The sequence below is a fragment of the Saccostrea cucullata genome, unplaced genomic scaffold (assembly GCF_032062105.1).
Source record: "Saccostrea cucullata isolate Sc308-1 unplaced genomic scaffold, CSIRO_AGI_Scuc_v1 ctg10, whole genome shotgun sequence".
Taxonomy (NCBI): Eukaryota; Metazoa; Mollusca; class Bivalvia; order Ostreida; family Ostreidae; genus Saccostrea; species Saccostrea cuccullata.
The window spans coordinates 43,295-70,333 of record NW_026938566.1 but is presented as its reverse complement, the minus strand read 5'-3'; the positions used below and the strand labels follow the sequence as shown (position 1 = coordinate 70,333).

General features: G+C 33.4%; 1 protein-coding gene across 1 annotated transcript in view; it reads left to right on the top strand.

Annotated features, from left to right (window-relative positions):
• Positions 1-23,587, top strand: part of LOC134250656 (ryanodine receptor-like) — a 72,919-nt gene extending 49,332 nt beyond the window's left edge. The window contains 35 exon segments of the mRNA XM_062733006.1: positions 319-431; positions 794-887; positions 1,366-1,533; positions 1,909-1,980; positions 3,257-3,356; positions 3,876-3,955; positions 4,265-4,341; positions 4,504-4,658; positions 4,896-5,113; positions 5,237-5,341; positions 5,493-5,574; positions 5,881-5,951; positions 6,137-6,202; positions 6,606-6,685; positions 10,504-10,665; positions 12,399-12,555; positions 12,665-12,763; positions 12,906-12,994; positions 13,127-13,327; positions 13,505-13,666; positions 14,002-14,092; positions 14,271-14,326; positions 14,897-14,963; positions 15,194-15,232; positions 16,219-16,305; positions 16,639-16,989; positions 17,307-17,425; positions 17,861-17,921; positions 18,124-18,270; positions 18,647-18,778; positions 18,938-18,986; positions 19,117-19,224; positions 21,216-21,280; positions 21,380-21,480; positions 22,719-23,587. Of these exon segments, the coding sequence (XP_062588990.1) occupies positions 319-431; positions 794-887; positions 1,366-1,533; positions 1,909-1,980; positions 3,257-3,356; positions 3,876-3,955; positions 4,265-4,341; positions 4,504-4,658; positions 4,896-5,113; positions 5,237-5,341; positions 5,493-5,574; positions 5,881-5,951; positions 6,137-6,202; positions 6,606-6,685; positions 10,504-10,665; positions 12,399-12,555; positions 12,665-12,763; positions 12,906-12,994; positions 13,127-13,327; positions 13,505-13,666; positions 14,002-14,092; positions 14,271-14,326; positions 14,897-14,963; positions 15,194-15,232; positions 16,219-16,305; positions 16,639-16,989; positions 17,307-17,425; positions 17,861-17,921; positions 18,124-18,270; positions 18,647-18,778; positions 18,938-18,986; positions 19,117-19,224; positions 21,216-21,280; positions 21,380-21,480; positions 22,719-22,872 (3,978 nt within the window). The 3' untranslated portion in view covers positions 22,873-23,587.
• Positions 23,588-27,039: the final 3,452 nt, after the last annotated feature.

The window sequence follows — 27,039 nt, the reverse complement described above, 5'->3', positions numbered from 1 at the left end:
AAATTGAATATTTATCAAAAGTGATCTGTTATTTAAATTTAATAAAATTGAATATTTAGCAAAAAATTATAAAAGAAAAAAACTGCATGCAGGAAGATGCTTTGAAAATTATATACAGATAGTTCTTTAGCTAGAAGCTTGACGTGTATTATGAGCAGTGGAAAGTGTAAGAAAACCAACTTTCTTTAATTTGGTTCTGGTCATTTACAAATACTCTTCCTTGTGTTAGATATAGGAACACAAGCTATTCCCAAATTAGATCTTCTCTAGGTAGAATTTGATTTTTATGTGACATTTAAGACCTGTTTGTGATTTAAGGTGGAACACCCCTCAGGCAGCCATAAGAACGTGTGGAAGAAGGTCATCTCCACTCAGAGAAAGAGGGCCGTCATGGCCTGCTTCAGGATGGTACCTCTTCACAGTCTCCCAAGGTAAGCAGAGAGGGGTTTGATGAGGAAGACTTTTTACAAGATATCAATTAGGACAGACAAGTTACGCCAATAGCTTTGCACTCAAAAGTTGATGGTGACTTGAAATGATTAACAGCTGAATATACAACTGAACTTCAGAATCTCAAACACCAGTAACTATCATGGCTACCCCGGTATATTGATGTGAGCTGAATTTCTTTTAAGTTATATTACCCTGGATATCATAAATCCTTGGATATTTCATAATTTGTTCAGTGCCCTATCAAGTTCATGTTCCAAGGTTTGACTATATATGTTGCCTGTAATTAGTAGTTGTTGATCTTTGTTCACTCCATTTGATGGCTTCTGTTTACTTTCCACAGACATAGAGCTATCAATCTGTTCCTCTCCTCATACAAAGACCAGTGGCTGGCTACCGAGGAATACGAAAAGAAAGTACTCATTGAGGACCTAACTGTGAGTATCAGAGCTGCAATTGATGAAATAAAATATTTTCTTGGGGTCAAATTTTGGAGGTTTGAGAAAGAAATTTTGGTTTGTTGAGATTTCCTTTTATGGTTGGAGAAGTGTTGAGTATAATGCCTATAAAATTTTATATTTCGAGATGGTCATGAATTTGAGGGTCTCTCCATGCCTTGTAAACAATGAAAATTTAACTCCAATGAAAATTAGTGATTTCATAGTGTCAATATTTTGTTTAATATATGTAAATACAGAATTAAAAGAGCTTTTTGTCTCTGCAGATTTCAAAGCCTAAATTAAGCACACAAATGCATATAAATGAAATTAGTAAAATTTGTTATTTGTTAAAAAAAGGAAAAATTTGTTGAGCGGAAGAGAGAGCGATAACCATTCAAACAAATAAAGCCTATCTTATGTGATTTCTTTTCTCTATGACAAATTGTATTATAAAGATGACAATGAAATGTTGTAGAGATCTGATGAGGAGGAGGAAGACCTTGAGAAGAAAGAAGAGGTGGAGTTCAAACCTGATCCACTGGATCAACTAATTACCTGCCTCAGCCGAGCCGCCACTAAAGAGCAGCACGGAAGTCTGCCAGAGGATAGCCTGTACAGGTCGTATGCTGAGATTATGGCACAGGTGATTGTTGCTTCTTAGGTTACAGGCATTACATAGTTAACATCTTTATTAAATCATTACATTGACATCTGGACCAGTGGCAGAGATTTTTTTCTCCAAGGGATTCTCTTACCTGAAATTTATATTTCCATTGGCAAAGTCCTTTCTTTGTTACAGTAGTGAATTTAAAGAAACTTTGTAATGTTCAACGATAATAATTCCAAGATGCCAGCCATGGCCTTTTATTTCTTAGAATATTATCATTTTTTCGAAAATATAATTGGACTCGGTCAAACATAAGTTTCGTCATCAAAACTTTGACACATATATTAAAGTGAATGTTTTTCACGGAAAAATTCTGAGGAATATTTATGTAAGATGTGTTACTATTTATAGAGTTGTCACGGTGAGGATGAGGATGATGATGATGAGGGGGGAGAAGAGGAGGGACCAGGATCCTCCTTCCAGGTAAGTCACGCTTCAGTAAACACAGACCTCACTGTCTCCACCTCACACGAGGGATAGAGTCTTAATGCTTACACACTCAATAAATGTAGTGCATGAGACATTGGTGAAGAAAATGAAATCTAGCAATAATACAGAGACCGAGAGAGAGGTTACAGAAAAGAAATACTCAATAACAAAATTTGAAGAGCAATTCAAAAAAGTAGCATTTTTTTGCAAAATTATAATCATTGTTATTAAAATACATTATGTATTAGCAGATCCAGAAACAATAATTGAAACATTCCATGGTTGCAGGTAGATTTTTGCAAAACACATTCGATTGAAAACATTTTATTCTTCAATTAAAGCCATGAAAAGAAGTAGCCAATTTCTGCATGTTTTATTGAAAAAATCTTGTACTTCTTGCTTGTATCAGCTTCATTTGGGAGTTTTAAAGGTACATGTTCATCTACTTTGCATGCTTTCATAGCAGAGATGTTATTGTCTTCCCTGAATATACATTTGTACATCCCAAATGGCTTTACAAATAGGAGTTAAATCCCTTGCTTAAAACACAGGATGTAAAAAAACTAGTATGTTGGCATACCTTCGATGTAGAATCAGCATTCCCAAGTAGTGAACAATCACTTGCAGAAACTGTATCCCTCAAGTTCTTGATTTGTCCAGTTTTGTTGCATATTTTCTTTGCTCTAAATACTTTTAGTGTCACTGGTCCCCTATATTTTGTGTTGGCATTTGTCTTAGTATTCATGCACATTCAGATTTGTTTACTATTGTATTGGAAAGCCAGTTTATAAATTGGAGACATAGTACTGGTATACTTTAGTAGTCAGTTATTGTAGTTCCTTTGAAAAACTTTTGATGTAACCTAAAAGACATCTGATAGTTTCTATTCCAGATGTTTGTTTCATTTATTGGTTTATCAAGAAATGACGAAATTATCCAAATTAACTAGAACTATTCATATTGTATCATATTTCTTTAATGTTTAAAGAATATGGATAAAGATTGCTTGATAAGTGTCAAGTGATTATTTTGGGGTCCTTTCAAGTGGAAAGGTTACACTTATTAGCAGAAAAATTTATTGCTTTATGATTATAGGGTCCACTTGGAATATGGAATACGGTATAATGAGTTATTAAGGAGAAATGGTCTTTGTATTTGAGTTTGAGTATTTGATTTCAGCTTAGGCAAGAAGCAAGATTCTTGCATGTTTAACAAGTATGTAAAATACATACATGGAAGCCATGAGAAATCTGTTCTTTCTGTTTGTTAGGAACAAGAGATGGAGAAGCAACAGTTACTGTTTGAGCAGTCCAGACTGGCTGACCGTGGGGCAGCAGAGATGGTCCTCCTGTACATCAGTGCCAGCAGAGGTGGGTCCAGGGGGCAGGGGCAATGAAGGGGGGGGGGGGCTCTATTTGTAGATACAGATACATATTTATATGACTGGGTCCATAATTGGAGTTTGTTGAAAGGGATCAAATCAGTTTCTCTTAGTAGATATGAGTTCAAGAAAGGTGTGTTTTGGATTAAATCAAGTTTTCTCTAAATGCTGATGAAACCCATGATAAAGATATCAATCATTACAGATACATTGACGGGATTCAAAACTGGACTATAAAGAATAGTACCAGGTCCTTTTAATAGATATAGGGTTTACATGAATGAAATTGACTAGGAACAGGAATGAAGGCAAAAAGATGTCTCTTGATAGATGCAATATCAGAAGCTAAGGATTATATGTTTAAAAGTTATGTCTGAGGGTTGCTTTAAGGATATTGTTAAGGAAAATTCTTATATCTCTAGAAAAATGAGGAAAGAAAAATTCTTTATCTCTAGCTGATAAAGATTCTTTCAGCAGTGTTTATGGTCTTTTGATCTTACTGTTTCAGGAGAGAATAGTCCTATGGTAGCTGATACGATAGAGCTGGGAATCTCTCTTCTGAGAGGAGGAAATGTAGAAGTTCAAAAGGTAACAAAATATAACAATCGTCAGACCAGCGTAAGATAAAGAAAATTGGTATTTTGTACCATTCTACAAACAAATTTCAATGCATAAATGTTTGAAATGTTTATTTACTTTCACAATTACTTGACAAACCTAACTGCTTGTTGTTCTTCGGTGTTGCCTTCCTGGGAGAAGTCTTCTTTGGAGATTGACTTCGGCTGCTGCTCACCGTAGAAAATTTGATTAAGTGTACATGTAATTTTTTTAAGAGGGGGGGGGGGGGTGAATGATGCTGAGAACTGTTTTCTTACATAACTTTTTTTTTCTCAACAGAATATGTTGAAGCACTTGAAAGAGAAAAAGGATGTAGGATTTTTTTCATCTGTGTCTGGACTAATGCAGCAGTGCAGGTAAAAGATGATTGTCTAGCTGAATACTAGCTCTTTGCCATTGGGGAGTTTTATTCTTCAGATTGTAATCATGATACTAGGCATAAATTTGTGAAGAAATGGACAATGCAAACCCATTTAAGATGCCATAGTTTATAAAAATAAATCCTTTTCTGTATTTAGTGTCCTGGATTTGGATGCTTTTGAGAGAATAAACAAGGCAGAGGGGTTAGGAATGAGTTCTGATGCCTGCTCAGGAGAGAAAAATCTAGAGGATGCAGCAACAACATGTAAACTCTTCCGATTTCTCCAACTGCTCTGTGAAGGTCATAATCTGGGTAAGTTTATTCCATGATGTTGTTATACAGCTATAATATGTAACATTACCTGCATGAATCCTATTTCAGAATGAGATAAAGATAGACATTCCTGAAATCTTTGGACAAAATTGCCCAAAACAGTAGTTCAGTTACTGACTTAATTGTGTTCAAGAGAAAGTCTAATAAATTTTAAAAGAAATAGAATGTAGTACATGTATCGAAATGCTTTTAAAACTCTATTTTTTATTATTCTAGAATTCCAGAACTACCTACGTACCCAGGCCGGTAATAACACGACAGTGAACATTGTGATCTGCACTGTGGACTATTTACTGAGATTACAGGAATCTATCATGGATTTCTACTGGCACTACTCTGGTAAAGAAATCATTGACCCCTCAGGAAAAGGAAACTTCTGCCGTGCCATCAATGTCGCCAAACAGGTGTTCCGGACCCTCACAGAGTATATACAGGTACACAGGGATAGCTTAGCATTAATTTCTACTACTCTAGTACTAAACATTCTTTAAGCTGAATATGGAATAATAGTGTTTATTAAAGCAGTTTCAGAGATTCAGATGTTGTACTTGTTTTAGGGTCCTTGTTCCCTGAACCAGCTGGCCCTAGCACACAGTCGACTCTGGGATGCAGTGGGAGGCTTCCTTTATATTTTTGCCCACATGCAGGATAAGCTTTCCAAGGTAGGGATCCTAATGCTGTAACCATCTAAGTCTTGTTTAACTGTTAAAGAACACAAGAATCCAGTATTTAATTGCATAACCTAAAATATGTTCAGTGTGATTATGGAGTAGTGTCTAGTGTGTGGTGATGTATTTTTCTTTGATTTTGAAGGATTCCACACAATTGGAGCTGCTTAGAGAATTCATGAAACTCCAGAAGGAAATGATGATTATGTTGTTATCTATGTTGGAAGGTATGTTGAAAATTGAAAAGTGTTAAGTAAGAGAAAAGAGTAATCTATTTTTTAATCATACCGGTACTCAGAAGTAGAGAAATGCATGCATTAATAGATCAATATTGTATTGAAAATGAATTGATAGTGGAATCTATTGGAAATAATAAGTAATATTTATCTTAATTTAGTAAACTTTAAAAATCTTCTTCTCAAGAACCACTGGACCAGAAAAGCTGACACTTATATGGAAGCATCCTTGGGTAGTGTAGATCAATCTTTTTTTTGTGAATTTGGGATAGTAAAGCTTACTCTCTCTTTAATTAGGAAATGTGATGAATGGTCCAATAGGAAAACAGATGGTGGACACTCTTGTAGAGTCCCAGGCAAATGTGGAGGTAAGAAGATTGCTGAAAAATAAATATCTTTTGATATTTTATTAGATAGCTGTTAGTTTCAGTAGACCATATCCATCAACATTTATCAGTTAAATCCTATTCTTGTGTCTGTGTCAGGCAGCATTTTATTTGAAAGAAATCTTCAAAAAAAAAAGTAAAATTTTAATTTCATATTTTTTTTCCAGATGATTTTGAAGTTCTTTGACATTTTCCTGAAAATGAAAGATCTGACATCATCAGAAGCTTTCCTGGTAATCTGTTTTGTTTACTTGTTTTTCAGTTCCAAAGAGGAACATAGTATGAAAATATTATCATTGCTAGAATAATGCCGAATTTTTATTTGTTTATTTATTTATTTTGATATTCATATGATGAGCATTCTTACAAAAACTTTTAGCAGTGAAAGGTCAGAGTTGTCATTTCCATGTTTTTCATGTGAAATACATCAACATGTATGTTTTCTTCAGGGAGTCTCTTGAAAATGAATTTGATATTTGCAGAGATGGGTATAATCTGGGGGAAAAAATCATAAATATTGGTGAATTGTACATGTATTTTGTCTCATGTCTTTTATAAATACTTTTACTTTATAATTTTAGTCCTTTATTTTAAGTTTTGGGCTCTGTAAAATTATGATTTCCTGTTACATTATAGGAATTTGATGCCAATAAGGATGGCTACATTTCAGCCAAAGAATTTAAACGTGCTATGGAGGCACAGAAAATGTATTCTCGGTGTGTAAAAAATGTGTCCCATGTTGTGAGAACACAGACATATTCAGCTAGCACTCTAGACATCTTTTTATATTTGTGCATCTCCTATAAAGCAGGCTGCAAGAATATTATGACCCTCTAAAAATGTCACCACCATTTAGCATCTGACAACATGAGGAATTATTCAGTTCATGTTTTTCAGACATAACTATACTTTATGATTTTTGCAGCCTGCTCTCAATGTCTTCTAGCTTTAGTGTGTGTTGTGACTTTGTTATGGAATTTTAGGAATATGATACGAATGGTGACGGTTGGATATCCGTTAAGGAGTTCCGCAGGGCTTTAGATTCTATGAAGATTTACAATGAGTATGGCACTGTGTGAAAACCCCCTTGTTTAAGATTTTTGCACATGCACTGCAAGATTTGAAGTGCATTTTAAAGTTTTGATCATAACATTTCCATCTGTTTTTGATGAGTGGTTTCATTGCCAGTAATGCTTTATCAAATTACTAAGCAGGATTCAATATCCCATGTCCTTTTAATAATTGTTCAACACATAGACTTACAATATGCCATAATGAGATTCCTTAAATATCATTTTAACTCAATAATTACCTGTACATCAGTTAATTTGAAGTACACAAAGCTTTCTGAATGAATTTACAAAGATGCTCATAGTGAAGTGCCAAGGACTAACAATTAATGTAATTTGTTAAATACAGGAAGATTAGTTAACAATACTTCTTAGAACCAAAGGGAATCACTGCTATAAGCTTAAATTCATTATAAGCATGTTTGCTATAAGTGTGTTTTACTGTAGTTAAAGAACATTCAGAAAAAAAACTACCTCCAACACAATAATCAAGAATTTAAAACTTGAGTTGCCTTTTGAATCTAGCCAATACTGATTATGGAACAAGCAAACATTACTAAATGACAAAAAAAGGCATCCACATTTTTACTAGTTCTACCTCTTCATTGGTTGTATTACCACAAACTTTACAAATTCTTTAGGCATGTTCATAGGTTAAGACTTTCTAGATTTAAATAATAGAATATGGATTACCAACATGATTTCTTGGAGAAAATGCGGTCTTTGATGTAAAACCCTGCTCATTGTCTTTTGGTGTGTTTGTCCAAAAGAAAAAAAAAATACAAACACATCTTCAGATTTCAATTCTAACTAAAAGTACTAGATTTTAACAGCATTTAAACATGTTTATTTACTTGCATGGAAGTTTAAGGTAGGATTCTTCTCTGGTTTCTGACTAGATGAAACATTCAAAGTATTTTTGCTTTTATGTCTTATATATTGAGATGTAAGGAATTTAAAAGATCATATTTTTCTTTCCTCATCACAATTGTACAACTTTAAATAGAAATGGTAAGCTGCGTTTGAAAACTAGCAGGGACTATACTTTTGGCGGAATGGTGGCGTATGAAAATATCTTCTTTTCTGCCTCTCAAAATTATATATTAGAACAATGTATTTAGTTATAATTTTTACACAATCGAAGACTTGGAGAAATTTTCAAATGTAAGTTGAATTAATAATATGGGACTAAACTTTCAAAATATATCAAATAAATATGAGTTTTCAAACAAACTAGAACTATGTAAGCTTTTAAACGCTTCCTATCAAAGTGCAGATTTGAGCCAAAAATCCATAAAAAGTATTTTTTCTCTCTAAGTAAACGATCAAAACTTTTTGTTTTTGAATCATTTTGTACATTTATAAGACTACTTTATTATATGTGAAAATAATAAAAAGTTAAATATAGGAAGCATATGAAAATAACTAATATATCCTAAAAAAAATTAAGAAAAACAGAGAAAATTCGGATTAACCGATATCCAGGTTAGTTAAATTAAGTAAATTTGGTAATACCATGCTCTAGACCTGATATAGTAATATGTTTTTATGCAAAAAGAACAATCTTTAAACTTTTGAAATAGAAGTAGGTATTACATGATTGGCAACAGTATTTTTTTTATTCTTAATGTCAAGGAAAAAGACAGTGACCTTGACCTGACCTTGCCTATAATATAAAACAGTCAAATTTAATCTCACTGATACTATCACTTACTGATATTGTCTTCTTGATTCTGTGAAAATTTCATTAATTTTCAAATACAAGAAATGATAGAAGAATCCTACCTTAATATTCATCCCTTTTTTTTCATCATGTCTGTAAATGGTTAGCAATGTAAAGTTAGCATGTGCCCATTGATTGATGGTTATGTAAAATATTTAATGTTGATGAAATTAATTATCTTTATTAGAGAGGTTTGGATACCTCTCCTCTTTCATGATGATAGGACATCTAGCCTGGCTTGACACATTTGATATTAGCTCCTTGGTAGCTGAAGAATTTTAAGTTCTTTTTCTGTATTACACCATAGATATATCAATCTAATTGGAATTAGATGATACATCCACTGTCATACTCATTACACTAACATCTAACAACATCCCATAGAGGGTCACGCCAGAGGTCAAATTCGGAACAACTCTAGACTTATTCGCTTCAACAAATACAATGGTTTTGCAGGTGACGATTTGATTGGTTGATAGATTTTGACCTCTGACGTGACCCTCTATGAGATGTTGTCTGACTCAGATGTTAGTGTAGCGAGTATGGGAGCTGATCTTACATCTAATTTTAATTAGATTGTAGACATGTGGGCATGGAATTTTCTGTGTTCTTTTTTATTATCAGATTTTTAAAACTTTACAAAAGTAGACTAGCAAGGCAAATGTGGTAAAATTCATTATCATATTTAAAAAAGAAATTAATAATGAAAATTTTGCTTTTACATGGCCAAGAATTTCTAAGATATATATTACATGTATAATTATTTATTACATTTAAGTCAAACCTCAGAATCGCATATACAGTCAATTCTCGAACTATCGCCATTCGATCCATCGCCATTTTCGCAATACCGCCATGATTTCCCAAGAACGTTTTTTCTTGCTATATAAAATTCTCTTTATAACGCCAAATTCGCATACCGCCATCCGCCACCCTGTTTTCAAAACAAACGTCCATTTTTAAGTGTCAATTATCTCGATAATACTGCCACAGGTGGATGTGGTCAGTGAAGCACGGCTAATTGGTTGATGCTATCCTGTTGTAAAGCATGCAAAGCCAGTCAAGGTACATGCAATTAAGTAAACAATAATTTTAGCATGAACTCTTAGAATAATTTTGTTTCTGTTTGATAAAATCATTTAGTCAAGGCTTCGCCACGAAAGCGGTCTTTGTAAATTACGCCGATAACGATATTATTTTGATTATCTATGCTTTTAGAAGCAATGCAAAGTTTGCTTAAAAATAATTATAAGTCAGAAATTGTGAACGTTTCATTAACAATGATGTCATTAACAATGAATTTATTCAAGAACTCATTTTATATACAATAGGCAATATATCACGACGATCGGCCCAGCATTTTTTGATTCAATATCAGACGCGCAGATTTACATGCATACACATGTCTTTATTTCATAACTAAATATTTTGTTTTAGAGAAATTTACATAAAAAAATTACTTGAAGTTTTTCAAATTTAGAAATATGTTTAAATATACATGTACATGTAAAAATAAGAATATAGACGCTAAATGGTATTTCTAAGAACGATAACTCTTCGTCTAATTTCCTAGAGGATAGAAAATTCAATTCATCGCCAAATTCGTTATACCACCATGATTTCTAAATTACAAAAGGTGGCGGTTTATCGAGAATTAACTGTATCTAATAGTTACGCTCTATATTATATATTTATTGTATAATGTGTTCATATTGTATATATATATTGTATGTTGTTACAGAGAAGAGATTGAGTACATCATGATGTGTGTGGATGCTAACCAGGACGGGAAGGTGGACTTTAATGAGTTCACTGACAGATTCCACAATCCTGCCAAAGACATTGGCTTCACAATGGCTGTCCTCCTCACTAATCTGTCAGAACACATGCCTAATGACCCCAGGTAAAGCTAACATATCATTTTAAGGCAGTTTTATTTCATACACTTTAAAAAAGAAGTGATTATTAAAATTGTGCTTGTTAACATAATATTGGACTTTGGAATATTGATCATCTTTGAAAAGTGAGCATGTGTTTATGATTTCTAGGCTCAACTCTGAGACATAGAACATTTGAATTCATGATTTTTTGTATATTTTTGCCCTGTACGAGGGGCATTTCAAAAGTTCTGAGAACTGGCAAATAAAATTTTAACTACGTTACGGATTAAAATGACTCTTATACCACTGTAAAGCCTAGGCCAATATGCATAAGTAGTGACGTCATTTTACATTCAAAATGACGTATAGATCTGCTAAAATGACGTCATAATCAGGAATACTCTGTATACTGGGCGTAAAAATGACTGATAAGGAGAACAAATTTTTTGATGAGCAAAGAGCGTATTGCAAAATTCGCTCATTGCTCGGCTTTACGGCAACAGAAATAAAAGCCGATTTAGATATAGTATATAAAGAGCATACTCTTTCATATCCAGCAATAGCAAGATGGGTAGCTCGTTTTAAAGAGGGTAGAAAATCGATTGAAGATGACCCCCGTTCGGGGCGTCCACTGTGTGCATATGGCGAAAAAGAAATCGTCGCTGTTCAAAATACAATAGCCGATGATGCTAGATATACAGTTGAGGAAATAGCAGACTTAACTAACATTAATTCGTCAGCAGTTTTTCGTATTTTAAAGGAAAACTTAAAGCTTAGGAAAGTCTGCGCTAGATGGGTGCCGCATCTTCTCTCGGAAGAGCAAAAGCGCATCCGGGTAGAAATGGCTTCACAGTTACTAACAATTTATGAAGATTGTGACCAAAGGCGAATAAATGAGATTGTAACTGGTGACGAAACATGGATATATTTTTTTGAACCGGAAACTAAGCTCAATAATAAAGTTTGGATCGGTGAAAATGACACAAGGCCTCAAATTGCACGCAGAAACCGGTCTGTCCGGAGAGTAATGTACGCCTTATTTTTTGATTCTAGAGGCCCTGTTACTCAAGTTCCGGTTCCAGAACACAGCAGTGTTACTGGTCAATTTTATGCAGAAAATGTCTTGTCTCAGGTTGTAGAACACTATAAAACGGCCCGACCAGCAACCGGTACCAGAGGAATTAAGCTCCTCCATGACAACGCACCTGCCCATAGATCAGAGGTAGTAACAAAATATTTAAAGGAGAATGGTATTGCCGTTTTGCCACATCCACCCTATAGTCCTGATCTAGCTCCATGCGATTTTTGGTTGAATGCCGTTATTAAAGAAGCCCTCCGAGGACGGCGATTTGAAAGTCGTCATGCAGTCGGAAGTGCCATTTTCCAGTGTATGAAACGTATACCGAAAGAGGACTATAGGGCGGCATTTTCCACGTGGATTTCAAGACTGAAAAAGTGTGTCCAGGTCAACGGAGACTATTTTGAGGGATTGATATAATTTAATTCATGATAATGACGTTCATTTATTTACCGCATACCAGTTCTCAGAACTTTTGAAATACCCCTCGTATATATAATGTTGGACACACACACACATTTAAGATTGTAACTATTATAAGAAAACATTAAATAAAATAGTTAGGTTAGCCAGCTCTTGTTTTCAAGGTGCTTTTGAAGAGGAGAACAAATGTATTTAAAAGCCCAGGATCATGGAATTTTTGGTTGAACGGTTGTATAATAATGTTTTATGTCACAGATTGGAGAGGTTCCTGGAGAAGGCTCGTTCTGTGCTGGACTACTTTGGACCCTATCTGGGCAGGATAGAGATTATGGGCAGTGCTAACAAGATAGAGAGAGTCTACTTTGAAATCAAACAATCTCACATTGACCAATGGGAGAAACCTCAAATCAAGGTCAATCAATAACATTCCAAGTCTTATGCTGTCATAATATTGATATCATACTTGGTATTTCATGTATACTCAACATGTTTTATAATACTGTGTGTATGTTTTAATGCAGGAATCCAAGAGGTCATTCCTACACAGTGTGGTCAATGAAGGAGGTGACAAAGAGAAACTGGAGAGCTTTGTCAATTTTTGTGAAGACACTATCTTTGAGGTAAGATTTCTCCAGATTTAGAATATAATCCATGATTTCCTATATGTGTTTCATTGATGAAATTTGAATCTTTATTGTATATATACTTGGGACATGGCATTGTTAATTGTTAAGTTAACACTTTGGTTATTGTGACCTTTAGATGCAGCATGCCACTAGTATTAGTGCTGAGGAGCAGAGGATGGCAGCCCTGAGGAGTGGGATGGGACTCCAGGAGGAGAGTGGAGGAGGGTAGGTCATCAACATTTCTGTTATCATTGTCATTATCATTTCCCGTTACAAATTACAGTACACATCATGCAGTTGACACAAAGTAAGATTCCCCGGCAGATACATGAAGTGACTGAATCTTGTCATTAACAGAGTGCTGGAGCCACTGAAGATGACCTACCGTTTCCTGTATAATGCCGTGGCCACGTTCCTGTCATTTTTCACATGGACTAACCTAAAGATGACTTACCAGGCCTTCAGGAGGATGACTTGGCCTCAGGTGATCTGGACGCTGGTCAAACTCTGTGTCAAACTGGCCTTCACACTCCTCACTTTCGTTTTCCATTTGTTCTGGTAAGTTCTGGATCAAAGCGTAACTATGGACCTATATTTTGATTTCCCTCAACTTGTTTAAAAAGTTGCTTTATATTTATGTAATATGGACATGTACATGTACCCTCTACATTCATTTATTTAACTATGTTTTGGGATACATGTACATTCATTTGTCAATTTCGTATTATTTTAAAGGACATTGTTGAAATTTGTGGTGAACATGATGAAAGGTGAGCAAGACAAAGAAACGGTAGAACAGCCAGAAATCCTAGCTCTTCCAGCACCCTCCCTCCCTGAGGAACAGAAGACAGAACCTATACTGAATGGGGTTCCAGGTGGTCCCACAGAAGAAGGGATGTAAGTAGATATACAAATGTACATTTAGCTTTATATCCAAGATTTTCTATAAGATTAAGGTTCTAAAAGACACTGTAATTTTTATTTGAAACATTTTTGTGCTTTGGAAAAAAAAATTATTTTTTGGAGGGGATTTAATTTCATGTTTAAAGGAGAAACATTACTCAATATGTGGCAGCATGGAATTTAACATTTATATATGAATTTTTGGGTCTCTTCGTACTATGAAAAGAATTTTTGGGTCTCTTCATACTATGAAAACAATGAGAATTTAACCCCTGTAAAAATGAGTGATTTGACAGTATGATAAATGTACTGCCTGTTATTTGTTACAGCTCTACCCCTACTGCTGTCCAGCAAGAGACCGGGACAGAGAGTCCAGAATCCACCACATCTACAGAACCAGCCACAGAGGTCACCCCACAGGTCAGTTGTCTCCAGGGGCAGAATTTTCATTCCTAGCTGTCTTATCTTTCATATGCAATAGTATCCAAGAAACATGAAAGTATTGCTGTTCTTGTTAAAAGAAGTAAAATATGGGAGTATACCTCATGGGGGCATTGATATACATGACCATGTACATCTGTTGTATTCTTTTTCTTAGGAACCCCCTGTCCCACCAGCACCACCTATGCCCCCTCCCAGGACCTCAGCTGACAGGTATTTATAGTTACACAAATAGTTGCTAGAAGTAAAATTCATCTACGTAACATAGATCTATATATTGTTATTGAGGAAGGAGTTTAAAGCTACCAACTAATGTAGTAAGAAATATTAAGGTATATATCGTAGGGATGTGCGATTTTATTGGTATATCACGATTTTTTGTTGCGTGATACGTATTGTGATACGGAGACCTAAAACCGGTATTTAGGTACCTATTATTAAGTCCAGAAATTATTTATTTGTTCAATCTTTCAAATTACAATTATAGAAAGTCTAAAAAAATTTGTTAAAGGTGAAAAGAGCGGCATCTTACCATCCAAACATGATTAATTTTATGTACATAAAAATTTTTTAAAAGTGAAATTTTGTCTTTCTAGCATATTTTTAAGAAAAATAATGACAAATTTTTAAAAATTTAAAAATTGCTTGTAAAAATATCATGATATTATCGTGATATTTTGATGAAAAAAATCGTGATATATCGCGATACGAAATTTTTGGCGATACCCATCCCTAATATATCGACACATTCCTTTTAAAATCAATTCTATATCTTTGTTTCAGTAAATCCAAATCTGAGGAAGATGTTCCATATGAGACTAAAGGATTTGATTATGGAAAATATGTTCTTGTAAGTTATGTTAATGTACAGTAGCTTTAAATGTTGTAGCTTTTAGTGAACATTATTTTTATATGAATAGAACTTTATGTATCCCTTCAACAGGAATATTACATTTATAGATATATATATGGTTATCTGTTATGTACTCATCATTATTATACATGTATATCTTGGAAATCTTGACTTGATATGAAAATTCAGTTTCTCGATATTAGTATATAATTTTCTTTTCTTTTCAGTATTTAAGTGTATTAGGACAGAAGTTAGTTTCTATAGGGGTAATGAACAATAAAGATTGATTTCTAAACATGAAATTATTCTGCCTTAGTTCCTTCACTGAAGTTTTCCTCTTCACTAATCCTGTTTCTGCTGATGAAATTCAATATTTGTACACTGCACATTGCCACTGGGTCACTACAGTTTCTTTTGCTTAGGGGAAACAGTTTCAGAATGTGAAGGGAAAATTTTATCCTTTATATGTACATGGATCAGAGTTTTAGAGTTTTGGATTGGACATGATAATCTGATAAATTGCAGAAGATTGGAAATAAAACTGTGATTGTGTTTTATTCAGTTTCCATGTTCAATTCATGCATGATTCAGTGTTGTAGCATTCTGTCTTTGAAACTCAGCATGAACTTAATAAACACTTTCGAGGTACACACTGGCTTATGTTTTGAGAAAATGGCATGAAAGCTAAAGAAAAAAAGTTACGTATGTGTATTTAAGGATTTTTTTTTAAAAAATGCATGGTTTTCACAGATGTTGAAACATTTATTTCCCTGAATTTATGTTTAAAAACTGAACTTAAAATAGTAAGATTCTTATAATCTTAAACATTAACAGTAACTTGCTTTAGTTTACAGTATGCAAGATTAAAATAAATACTGTAATATAGTTTTTTAGTTGGTGTGCATTTTCTCGCATAATTAATGTATATAAAGATTTAATTTTATCTAAATTAATTAACAGCACAAAGAAATATACATGTGTTTTGTTTTCCAATAGTAAAGCTTTAACTTGGAGCACTGTATACTAGCAATTTATAATTTCATATTATGTAGAGAATTTATCTTTTTCCCTAATACTTGTATTTACTTTATAAAACTAGTTTACTTAGATTGTGCTGTATACACCCGTCATGGCTTTAACTTGTCTAACATGATCGTACCATGGTTTTGTAGCTAGTGTCTGTAGCAGGTCCAACTTATTTTTATGACATAGATATGTAACAGTTACTGTAATTCTTATTTTGTATTTACAGAGTCTGTTTGCCCGTAATTTCTACAACTTTAAGTATGTTGCCCTGTTCCTTGCCTTTATTATCAACTTCCTCCTGCTCTTCTACAAGGTGAGAGTCATATATGTATACCATACAGATTTAATCTACAATCTCCAAATGAAAGGACATATTTAATCTACAATTCTAAATGAAAGGTTAATCTAAATAATCTTTTCTTGTACAATATTGACTTAATTAAGAGCTCAGACTGTAAATGCTTGGATGAATTTGCAAGTTTTGTTTATACATTGCAATCTTTTCATCACAGGGAAAATGATTTATTTGTTATTGCACAGGGGGAAAAAAACATATTCAAAGTTCTGACATTTGATACTATGTATTACTACCCGTTATATCCTCATGTGCAGATTTGTTGTTATTGCTGTCTCTTGATATTAAAAGGTCAACAAGGTGCCCCATGAACAAGAGGTGTCAGACGGGAACCAGACAGAAGAAGAAGAGTTTGACGAGGTAGTTACAATGCAGGGAGAAAACTACATGCAGATTGTTGCCCGACTTCTGGCTGTGGTCCATTCTCTGGTTTCATTTTCTATGCTGATTGCCTACTACTGCCTTAAAGTGCCTCTAGTCATCTTCAAGAGAGAGAAGGAGATTGCCAGGAAGTTGGAGTTTGAGGGATTATGGGTAGCTGAACAACCAGGAGAAGATGACCTCAAAGGTCACTGGGATAAACTGGTTCTCAACACACAATCCTTCCCAGATAGCTACTGGGACAAGTTTGTTAAAAAGAAGGTTAGCACTTTTAAGGGTGACTTGTTTCTGCAGAATGCTTTATTATAATGAGCCTAAGAGCTTATTTATGCAGACAAGAAAAAAAATGGGTAGAATTTTCCTAGAGAATCTTAAAATTGCTGTACTCATTTAAGGGTCGATCATCATGAGAAAAATTTTTCACAAATACTTGTTCAGTAAGAAAGGAAGATTTTGACCTGTAAACAGTAAAATTTTGTACTCCAAAAACTAAAAAAATTAAGCTGTTCTCATGAAATTATTTCACAAGGAATGATGGCTGTTAAGATTTACAAAACTTTTAATGTGAATTTTCAAAGGTACGTGCCAGGTATGCTGAACAGTATGACTATGAAGCTATCAGTAACTTACTGGGAATGGACAAAGAAGATTCAATCAAAATTGAAGAAACCAAATCTTCAGGATTCTTCCCAAGTTTGTAAGTAAAATAATATGTGCATGGAAATTAAGATTTAAGAATATGCTAAATACAATTAATTAAATGTGAAGATAATAACCTATTTCAGCTTGTAATGATCCAGTCAAAGAAATTTTTCTCATAACTTTATCTTTTACAAATTTTTTATGCTTCTTTCTTTGTTATAACTCAAATTTACCATACTAAATTTAGGTAGATGTACTTGATGTTAATCATGTTTCTCAATTTTTTATAGATATTAAATCTTCACTAAAGTGGTCAAGTCAAACATAATATTTCAACTCCCTAGAAATGTTACATTTCAAATTTCTTATGTCTGAATGCATGTTCCTGAAATTGTTGTTCATCCTTCAAAAAATTTTTACTGAGTTGTCTTGCAACTTGTTTTGTCTTATGATTATTAGATGATGATGTATATGTATTTCTTCCTTTTAGCTTGTTCAATGTAGACTGGCAGTATCAGATTTGGAAATGGGGAGTCATTTTCACAGACAATGTAAGTATACATTATCACTCGTGACATATAGGTCCTTTGGGCTAGGTGTAATAAACTAAGTTTATTGTTGTAAAATATATTGTATTGTAACAATACACATGTCACTATAATGAATAATTTACTTTACTATCACTAGGTATATTTTATACTGTACATGTACAAATGATAAACATTTGCAATGATGATGAATGTCTTTTTCCAGTCTTTCCTCTACATAGCATGGTACTTCATCTTTTCTGCCATGGGAAATTTCAATTACTTTTTCTTTGCTGCTCATTTATTGGATGTTGCCATTGGTTTCAAGACACTAAGAACCATTCTGCAGTCTGTAACCCACAATGGAAAACAGGTACGTATGAATGTGATTACTGTAGAAGCACAAATTTACGTGGGGATAAATTTCGTTGATTTGTCATCCGTAATAGTTTCATGGACATTTAATTTCGTTGTTTTGACAGTAACTCTATTCAATATATAGTTATGTTGGATTTAATTTTGTTGATAATTGTTAACCCACAAATATTTGTGCTTTTACAGTAACTAAATTTCACAATTTGACTTGTGAAGTCAGAAATCAGTTGCTTTAGTTGCTTCACTGAAATTGTAAATAATGACCATTCTCTTGACAGCTGGTGCTTACTGCAACTTACTGCAAATATTGACTGTTTTTGACAGCAGCTGCTGAACATTGACTAACTGTAAATATTGACCTTTTTACTTGACAGCTGGTGCTGACAGTGATGTTGACCAGTGTGGTTGTCTATATCTACACTGTTATAGCCTTCAACTTTTTCCGCAAGTTCTACGTCAAAGAAGAGGATGGTTCTGTTGACTATAAGTGCCATGACATGCTAACTGTACGTATTAGATTATTGTCTTACTTTATTTTATTTTGAATGGTAAATAGAAGAAATACCTTCTTTGCATTCAATTTTTATATGATCATCTCTCAGTTGCTAGGGACAGTTGAATCTTTTTTCCTCCATTCGTTCAAATCATATCTTGTTCTGTTTTAGTGTTTTGTGTACCACTTACACACTGGAGTTAGAGCAGGAGGAGGAATTGGTATGATACTACAAAATTTACTGATCCACACACAAATCAATTTATATATTTATCTTGCATTAATACATTAACACCTCTCTTTGCCATGTAAGTTGTGTATTATAGCTGAGTTTGTTCCTCCTTTATACAGGTGATGAGATAGAGCCAGCAGATGGTGATCCGTTTGAGGTGTACAGAATTCTTTTTGACATCACTTTCTTCTTCTTTGTCATCGTCATTCTTCTAGCCATCATTCAAGGTAAGGACAACCAGTTTAAGACCACCAGCTAAACAGAACACTGTATGAAATGTTCAGTTTCTGTGTTAATGTAACAGAGACAGGTTATGCCTCCCCTTGGGATTGAGCCTGATGCCTCTGGCTTGCCAGAGCCAAGCTACCGTAATTTTCGGGTTATAGGTCGATACTTTTTTTCTCAGAACCGCTGGGGTCGCCCAATATATGAATTCGACCTTTCTAAGGCTCAAGTTTACGAAAAATGCCCCCAAATCAATAACATTTACGTAAATTTCAGAGCAAATCTGTGCCACTTTTATAACTTTTTTCATTATTTTACGCAGAAAAATTAATGCCTTGGTAAACAATAAAATATTTATTCTATAGCTTTCTTACAAAATAAATTCCATTAAATATCCGTTGATGACAAAGGAAAAAACTGTGCTTCGTCAAGTTTAATAATTTCTCAACGTGTTATCCATTGCCATCATGCTGTAGCCATCTTGTGAAGTTAGGAAGTCGCTATCGTTTACTAAAAGTAAAACCGCAACCGTATCAAAATTTAAAATACGGAAAATTTTTCAAGATCACAAGTGTAGTGTTTTACCATTAATTAGTAGATTGATAAATTGAAATAGTATTAATTTTTTTTATTGTTTAAGTCTTATATTTATTTTAATGTAAAATGAGTGAAATAAATTGTTGCCAGTCAATTCCTAAAAATCGTTTTGAAAGATAGTTTGAAGTTTTACAAGCAATTATGGAAATATACATGCGGATGATAAAAAATTAATTTTATTGATATGTAGTTTTACAAGCAAAGAATTAGTAATAAATGCAGGTTACAGAAATATGATTTAAGACAGAAATATAATTTTAACTGATATTATAAGGTTTATTAAAAGCTTCTTCGTACACAAGAAGTACACTGAATTACCGCCATACAAAGATTGGCTTCTAACAAATTTTAATTGTCTGACAGATAAAAGGATTTACACTGTGTACACGCAAAGGTTTCAACACCTGTGTTGGATTAATACCCGCAGGGCATGATTAGCAAATCCATGTGCCGTTATAGGGTATTAGTGTCACACATCATTGAACAAACAAAGCGTTAAGCCATGAAATTCATAATGACTGTCAAATTGTGGATGTACCGCCACCGGTACTCTCAGTTAAATTTATAAATTAAACTTACAGCGTGGTAATATTATTTCAATTCTTTACTGTTGCTTTATATATACATTCAATGGTCGTTTGCGGGTTTTAGCAAATCCCTGAAGAACAAAAATGAAAATGGCGGACATCGAAGCAATTGTCGTCCACCGGTAAATAACTAACTGAATAAACTATATTAGGAATGTGTCCAAGTTGTTCTGAAATCAGAATTATTATTCTTTGATCTCGGGTATTTCCCGAATTATAGCTTAAAATAAGAAACGTATTTACGTGTTATTTTTGCCTCTGGTTTAACAACAGTATGAATCTACGGAGGCATTGAACAGGCAAGTTGGAGAAAAAAAAGTAGTAACACAATTCAAAGAAGTTTTAACTACATTTTTTTATAAACTTTATTTAAATGCTGTACTCATTAAAATACTTGTTTGTTTTCTTGATACCTTCATGTCACGGAATTGCCCCGGTAATTTTAGAGGTTTACCTGTTCTGATACGTTGTATCTGCGTAAGAATCTTTAGAAAACGGGAAACAAAGCCTCGTACTATATAGTAAGTTCGTCCTATCTTAGGATTTTTCAAAAATTAAGGCTGAAAATGAGCCTTTCGACCTATATACCCCATTGACCTATAACTCGAAAATTACGGTAGTTGGAAGCCATGTATCACACACTGCAGTCAGTGGTTGTTATAAAATTGAAAATGAGTTGTGTTGTTTTGTTATTCACTATATTACTAAAGATTTGATTATTGATACCAACAGATTATTTTACCACAGATTTAATTTTTAATGTTTAATTTTCATACAGCTTTAATTACTGGTGTATGTTATTCCTACAGGTTTAATTATTGATGCCTTTGGAGAACTGAGAGATCAACTTGAACAAGTGAAAGAAGATATGGAGGTAAGAACATCTACCAAACAGTGGTCACTTGGTTTGAAAGAGTTCTGGAATTTTATTTAAGATCATTAAAATTACATTTTGAACATATGTATTTTTCAGTCTAAATGCTTCATCTGTGGTATTGGAAAAGAGTATTTTGATAAAGTCCCTCATGGTTTTGAAACCCATGTCATGAAAGAACATAATTTTGCCAATTACATGTAAGTTGAATTTCTTTTGTTAGTATTCCTAATTTTATTTCATGTGTTTTCTCAAATATTTAAGGATTTCTTTGCTAGCAGTTACTATAAAACAATGTGTTCATGCCATTTTGAATGTGAACATAGTTAACTTTTAGTACAAGTAAATCTGGGAAGTTTCTAGTATGCCGGTCCCCAGAAACACGCGATTTCGCATGAGCAGTTATTTCCCTTGCCGTTGCTATGCAGAATGTAAACAAACCACGATTTCCCACTCTCTTCAACAAAACGCATCCGATGGAGTGATTAGGGTTAGGATATATAGTTTTTAAAATTGGGGTTGTTTTATAAATCCACTCTGTAATCTTTCTGACTTTGGGCTAATTTATGTAATTTTTGCTTACAAAACTTAAAGGCACTATTATAAGTGTCTTTTGTTACCAAAAACTTGCATGAATCAGCCTGTTGAATCGTGCCGATATCTTACACTTTGGTTCATGAAATTTTTGCTTTACAAAGAACAGGAAAGTTTTATAAATGAAAGTTCGGGTGAATCAACTCTAATGTCGAAACATGACGATTTTCAGCGCTGAGTTTAGGCAAGTTATTGTAAAAGCGACTTACCGTTAACTGCAGCTCGATATCCTGACCTCCCAATCATGTCCAAATATTCAGAATATTTTTCTTTTCAAATCGATAATGATGCACAATTCAATCCATCGATGACTATAATTAGCTAACATTTGTTAAATCCCTGTTTTCTCACACAAATCACGCAATTTTAATAGCATTGCACTTTGAGTCCTATCAGGCATTTCTTCATTACATCAAAATACAAGTGATGCATCTCATGAATATTTATGAGATTACGTCAAAAATTGATCATGTGACTACATTCCTAAACAACGCAAGATGAAGATTTACTTCCTAAACAAGTACGTTATTTTACGAAATCTTTTAATTCTCATTTAAAAAACTGTGTTTAAAAACCAGTTTTTTAAACCCAATTTTTCACAAGGAACACGAATTTGGGGTCAATTTTGCAATTTGTGGCTTATTTTTCGATTTTGTCGATTGCTCACGCGATCGTCTATATATTGTACACCGCCTTCGGCGGCACATATTTTAGCGCCGTATTTATGGGGACCGGTATACTAGAAGTGTTCCGTAAATCTAGACAGGCATTTTTTAAGTTCTATGTAATATATATGTAAAAGTATATATTTTGTGATTGCTTAAGTTTAAGATTTTCCCATTAGGTTTTTCCTGATGCACCTGATTAACAAGCCTGACACAGAGTACACAGGCCAGGAATCCTATGTGTGGGAGCTCTATCAGCAGAGATCCTGGGACTTCTTCCCTGTGGGAGACTGCTTCAGAAAGCAATACGAAGACGAGGGGGACAAGAGCTGAACAGCTGACTGTCTACTCTTACTGAATTATCACTGACTTGTCACTGACTTATCACTAACTTCAGATGCAAATCCCTGATCATGCTTCTTTGATATCAATATTGAGATGTACACATATAGGGAGATACAGTATTTTGTGATCCTTTTTGTATTCTGCACCTTTTTCTTTGTTTATGACAAGCATCTGAACGTTTTATAATTACTGAGTTCTGCTTTGGTGTACCATAATGCAGAAGTTAAATCTGGAAGAGAGTGGAAGAGATTCTGTATTAACTTTATACTGAGCAGTAATTAAGTGATGTGTATATGTATGTTGAAAAGACTGACAGACAAGAAATAAGGAGTGAATGTTAAATTGATGTGGTTTTTGTCTCACATGGTATGTGAAGTTTGTTGGAGAATTTACCCTTTGATATTTTTGTCTCATTTGTTTTAAAATTTTAAAGCTTTTGACAATCTTCATGTTGAATTGTATTAACCCTTTTGTGAGTTTACTGTGATGAAGTGCAATATTTTTCTCTGATTTTTTTTTTTTTTTTTTTTTTGAATTTCTGTAGTTCTTTGTCATACATATATCTACATGGTTCTATTTACCATGATTTGTTTTCATGTGCAATATTTTGAATGCCCTAAAAAAGGTATGTTATTTATTAGAAATTTATGGTTTTTAACACCTACTTTTATTTATCTATTTAATAATAAAGAACAAAAAATAATTCTGTTTTGGATCTTGCTTTGAGAGAGTCATGGAACCAACGGTTTATGGACCTTTGGGGAAGTGTTACATATAACCCAAAAGTAGGTTACATTGGCCTCAGAACTGGATGGAACATAGTGAATCATGCTTGGGTTTAATCTTGCATGGTTATGAATCTCCAATCTATTTTATTATAAGTGTTTCATTTAGCAACTGTTGCTACTGGTCTGTTCAACAAATTTTGTGCACTAGCTAACACTCAAAGTCCACAATATACCACCACCCATTCTGATTCTACACACAAGTACACTGTGTACTCTGAAGTTGATATTAAAAGTATATTCACAAAAATGGAAACCTAGTTTCACAATTGATAAACTAAGTTTATCAACTGTAAACTATAGTTTACAACATTGTAAACTATCGTTAACGATTCGTTAACTATAGTTTTCATTGTAACACACTTTAACAGTTGTAAACCAATAGGCATTAATTGTGATGATTATTAGCTGATCTGTTTTTATATTCCTATGAAACAGAATTTATTTTTAAAAAAAATTTTGCCTTCAACTCGACATATAGATATTTATCAACAACATATAAGTAAACATTACTTTCATTCGTCAATTCAATTGGCTGACTTTTTTCCTGCAAATTGTTGGACCTTATTTAATACTGAACTTGATTATGGAGTGCTCCGTCTTTCTGATCAATATAAAGGGCCCATGAGCTCACCTTTGTGCCTCGTCGACAGAGGCTGTTTCCTCCTCTTATGCACCTGATCCCAACCCTGGAATATCTAGGAGTCGGTATTTATGCACTCTTCACAGATTTGTGTTGTATGTGAGTTTTTTTAAGTCGTTCACTGTTCGTCATCTTTTTTTATTTTATAAGCAATAAAAGACAAAATTTTATTAAAATAAAGATACTTTTATTACAATATGCTAGAAATCCATTGGTTTTAATTTTTCATGTCACACATATATTAAAAGCAATGAAACTTTAACCCAAAATAGGTTTTACTATACAGTGATAAAAAAAATAGATGCTCAGTGTCTCACAAATCAAACAATTTTTATCATCTGAATTTGAATTTACGTTTTTATTATTCTAAAATGAAAGATAAATTGTCAATAAACTTGCAATGTAAATTCTTGTATTTCTTATGTTTTTGTTTTGTCAGATATAAGGAGGAGGGGTGTGTGAAAAATTTTAATTATTCCGAAGGTGCACTTCTATAAGGAATATACTTTAGTTCTTAGGCCAGACTGAGGTCATGTTACGATGACTTCATTATGGCGTCACAATACTGGTTTGTTTGCGATTTTCAAGCCATTGATATGGACAACGAAATAGTGAGTAGATTCATTGTAAATATTTCAAGAATGTTACATTTTCAAAGATATTAATTTATCAACGTATGCCAATATTATGTGTAATAGAATGAAACAGCTACTTTTCTTAGGAGTTGCAATTTAGTAGATTAGAATTATTCTAATAGTCTTCGATAACTCATTAGGAGCTGTAAAGCAAAATAACATTCACCCAAAACTGACCGAAGATAAAATTTCCCTATTCATTAGCCTAAATACCTAGCTGCAGATCTGTAGCGTTATGGTTTTATATACGTGTCTTTGGCCATAACGCTACAGATCCCATAATGCAAAGAAGGTGCAATTTACGGCGCAATATTTTTTGCGCACTTTTGGGTTTTCTCCACTTTCCAGCATAAGGTCAATAAGCTACCTTTCACACCCTAATTCTAGACACATTATTTAACTAATCTATATATTTTGTCCATCACCCAACCCTTTATAGTCGTCTTAACAAGTGATGAACTCACTTGATTAAAAATATGTGTTAGATTGCTACAAATTCACTTCAAACGAGTTTATTGTCTTTAGAAACAATTATAAATGGTTGGGAGGTGGATAAAATTTAAATTTTGGCTGCAAAATGTGTCTAGAATTAGAGGGTGAAAGGTAGTTGATTAACCAATGCTAGAAGTGGCAAATTCTCCCCCAAAGCGCATTAAATATTGCGCCGTAAATTGCACCTTTTTTGCATTACGGACTCTGTAGCGTTATGGTCAAAGACAAGTATATAAAACCATAACGCTACAGATCTACAGCTACCTAAAGACCCTAAACCAACTGACCAGACGTTATATGATAATTTACTTTTAATCAATCAAAAGTAACATCTTGATTAAAGTAGTTTGTTTGGATTTTTTTTAACGAAAAAAGTTTAATTTCTAAAATTCAGATGCATTGTTACGTCAAGCTCGAGGTCTTTAACGATGGCATATGACGTCATAATATAGTTTTGTTTACACAAAATTAGTGAAGAAATTCAATAGCTAGAAGAAGTACTTTTGTTCTCCAGGAAGCAATCTTCGGCGAAATAATGAACAGAGAAAAGCGGATAGAGAGAATTTTGACTGTGTTGGCCTGTCGACCAGCAAGAGTACCAGAGGACATGCTACCTCTACCTCAAGTAAGACCAAAATGGAAAAAAAAAGATATCATTCCCACTTTTTTTCGAAAAAAAAATCAATGAAAATTAAAGGAAGTGCTCAAAAATAAACAGATTCTTGAGTACTATCAAGGTTACTTTTTGAAAGTTTTCTTTTAATTTACCAGGCAATCGTAGAATAACTTGATATTTTTCAATCCTCTTTGACTGATAAGTGTTTTTTTTTTATTTGTGAGAGAATATATATATTTTTTTCTTTATAAGAATTTGACTACACTTTATTGCAATGCATTTCCAATTCAAACTTCATTATTTTTTATTTTATGTTTTGAAATAACAGTTGGATGGATTTTATTTCATTCAAATCAAATTAATTAAAATTCTGAATGGATTCTATTTTTAAAAAGTTAAAAAAAAAACAGACTGGATAAAATATTGTATTTATTTTTTAATTGATATATGACTGCATGTCCTCTTTCATACAAATCTCAGTTAACAGTCTCCATCACTTAGTTATGTTGGGGGACTCTTTCGACAAAGTTCTATAAGTACTGATAATTTTTTATCGAACGACTAGTTTGGTTAAGTGAAAAATATTCTGAAGAAATCAGCACTCCTGTTTGACTGATGAGTAATTTTATATTTATTTGCAAGCAATCTATTAATGCTTCTTATCTTCATAGAATTAAACTATACTTATGTTGCACTGCACTACAATGGAATGTCAATCAAAGATTCATAAGTCCAGTTTTGTTTTACATGATTTTATGCATTGAAGATAAAGTTGACACAAAATCTTTTTAATTTTTTTCTTTTTAAAAAAGTTAGGGACAGACTGGATGCTCTTAAATAAAGACATCAAGTAGTGCAGTGCTGCAATGCATCTCATTGTAATTGCTTGACGTATATTGTCTACTTTTAAAAAACATATTTGGTCTACTTTATTAAGTTAGGCCTAAATATTAGAATAGGAATTTTCCTGTCTGACTGACGAAT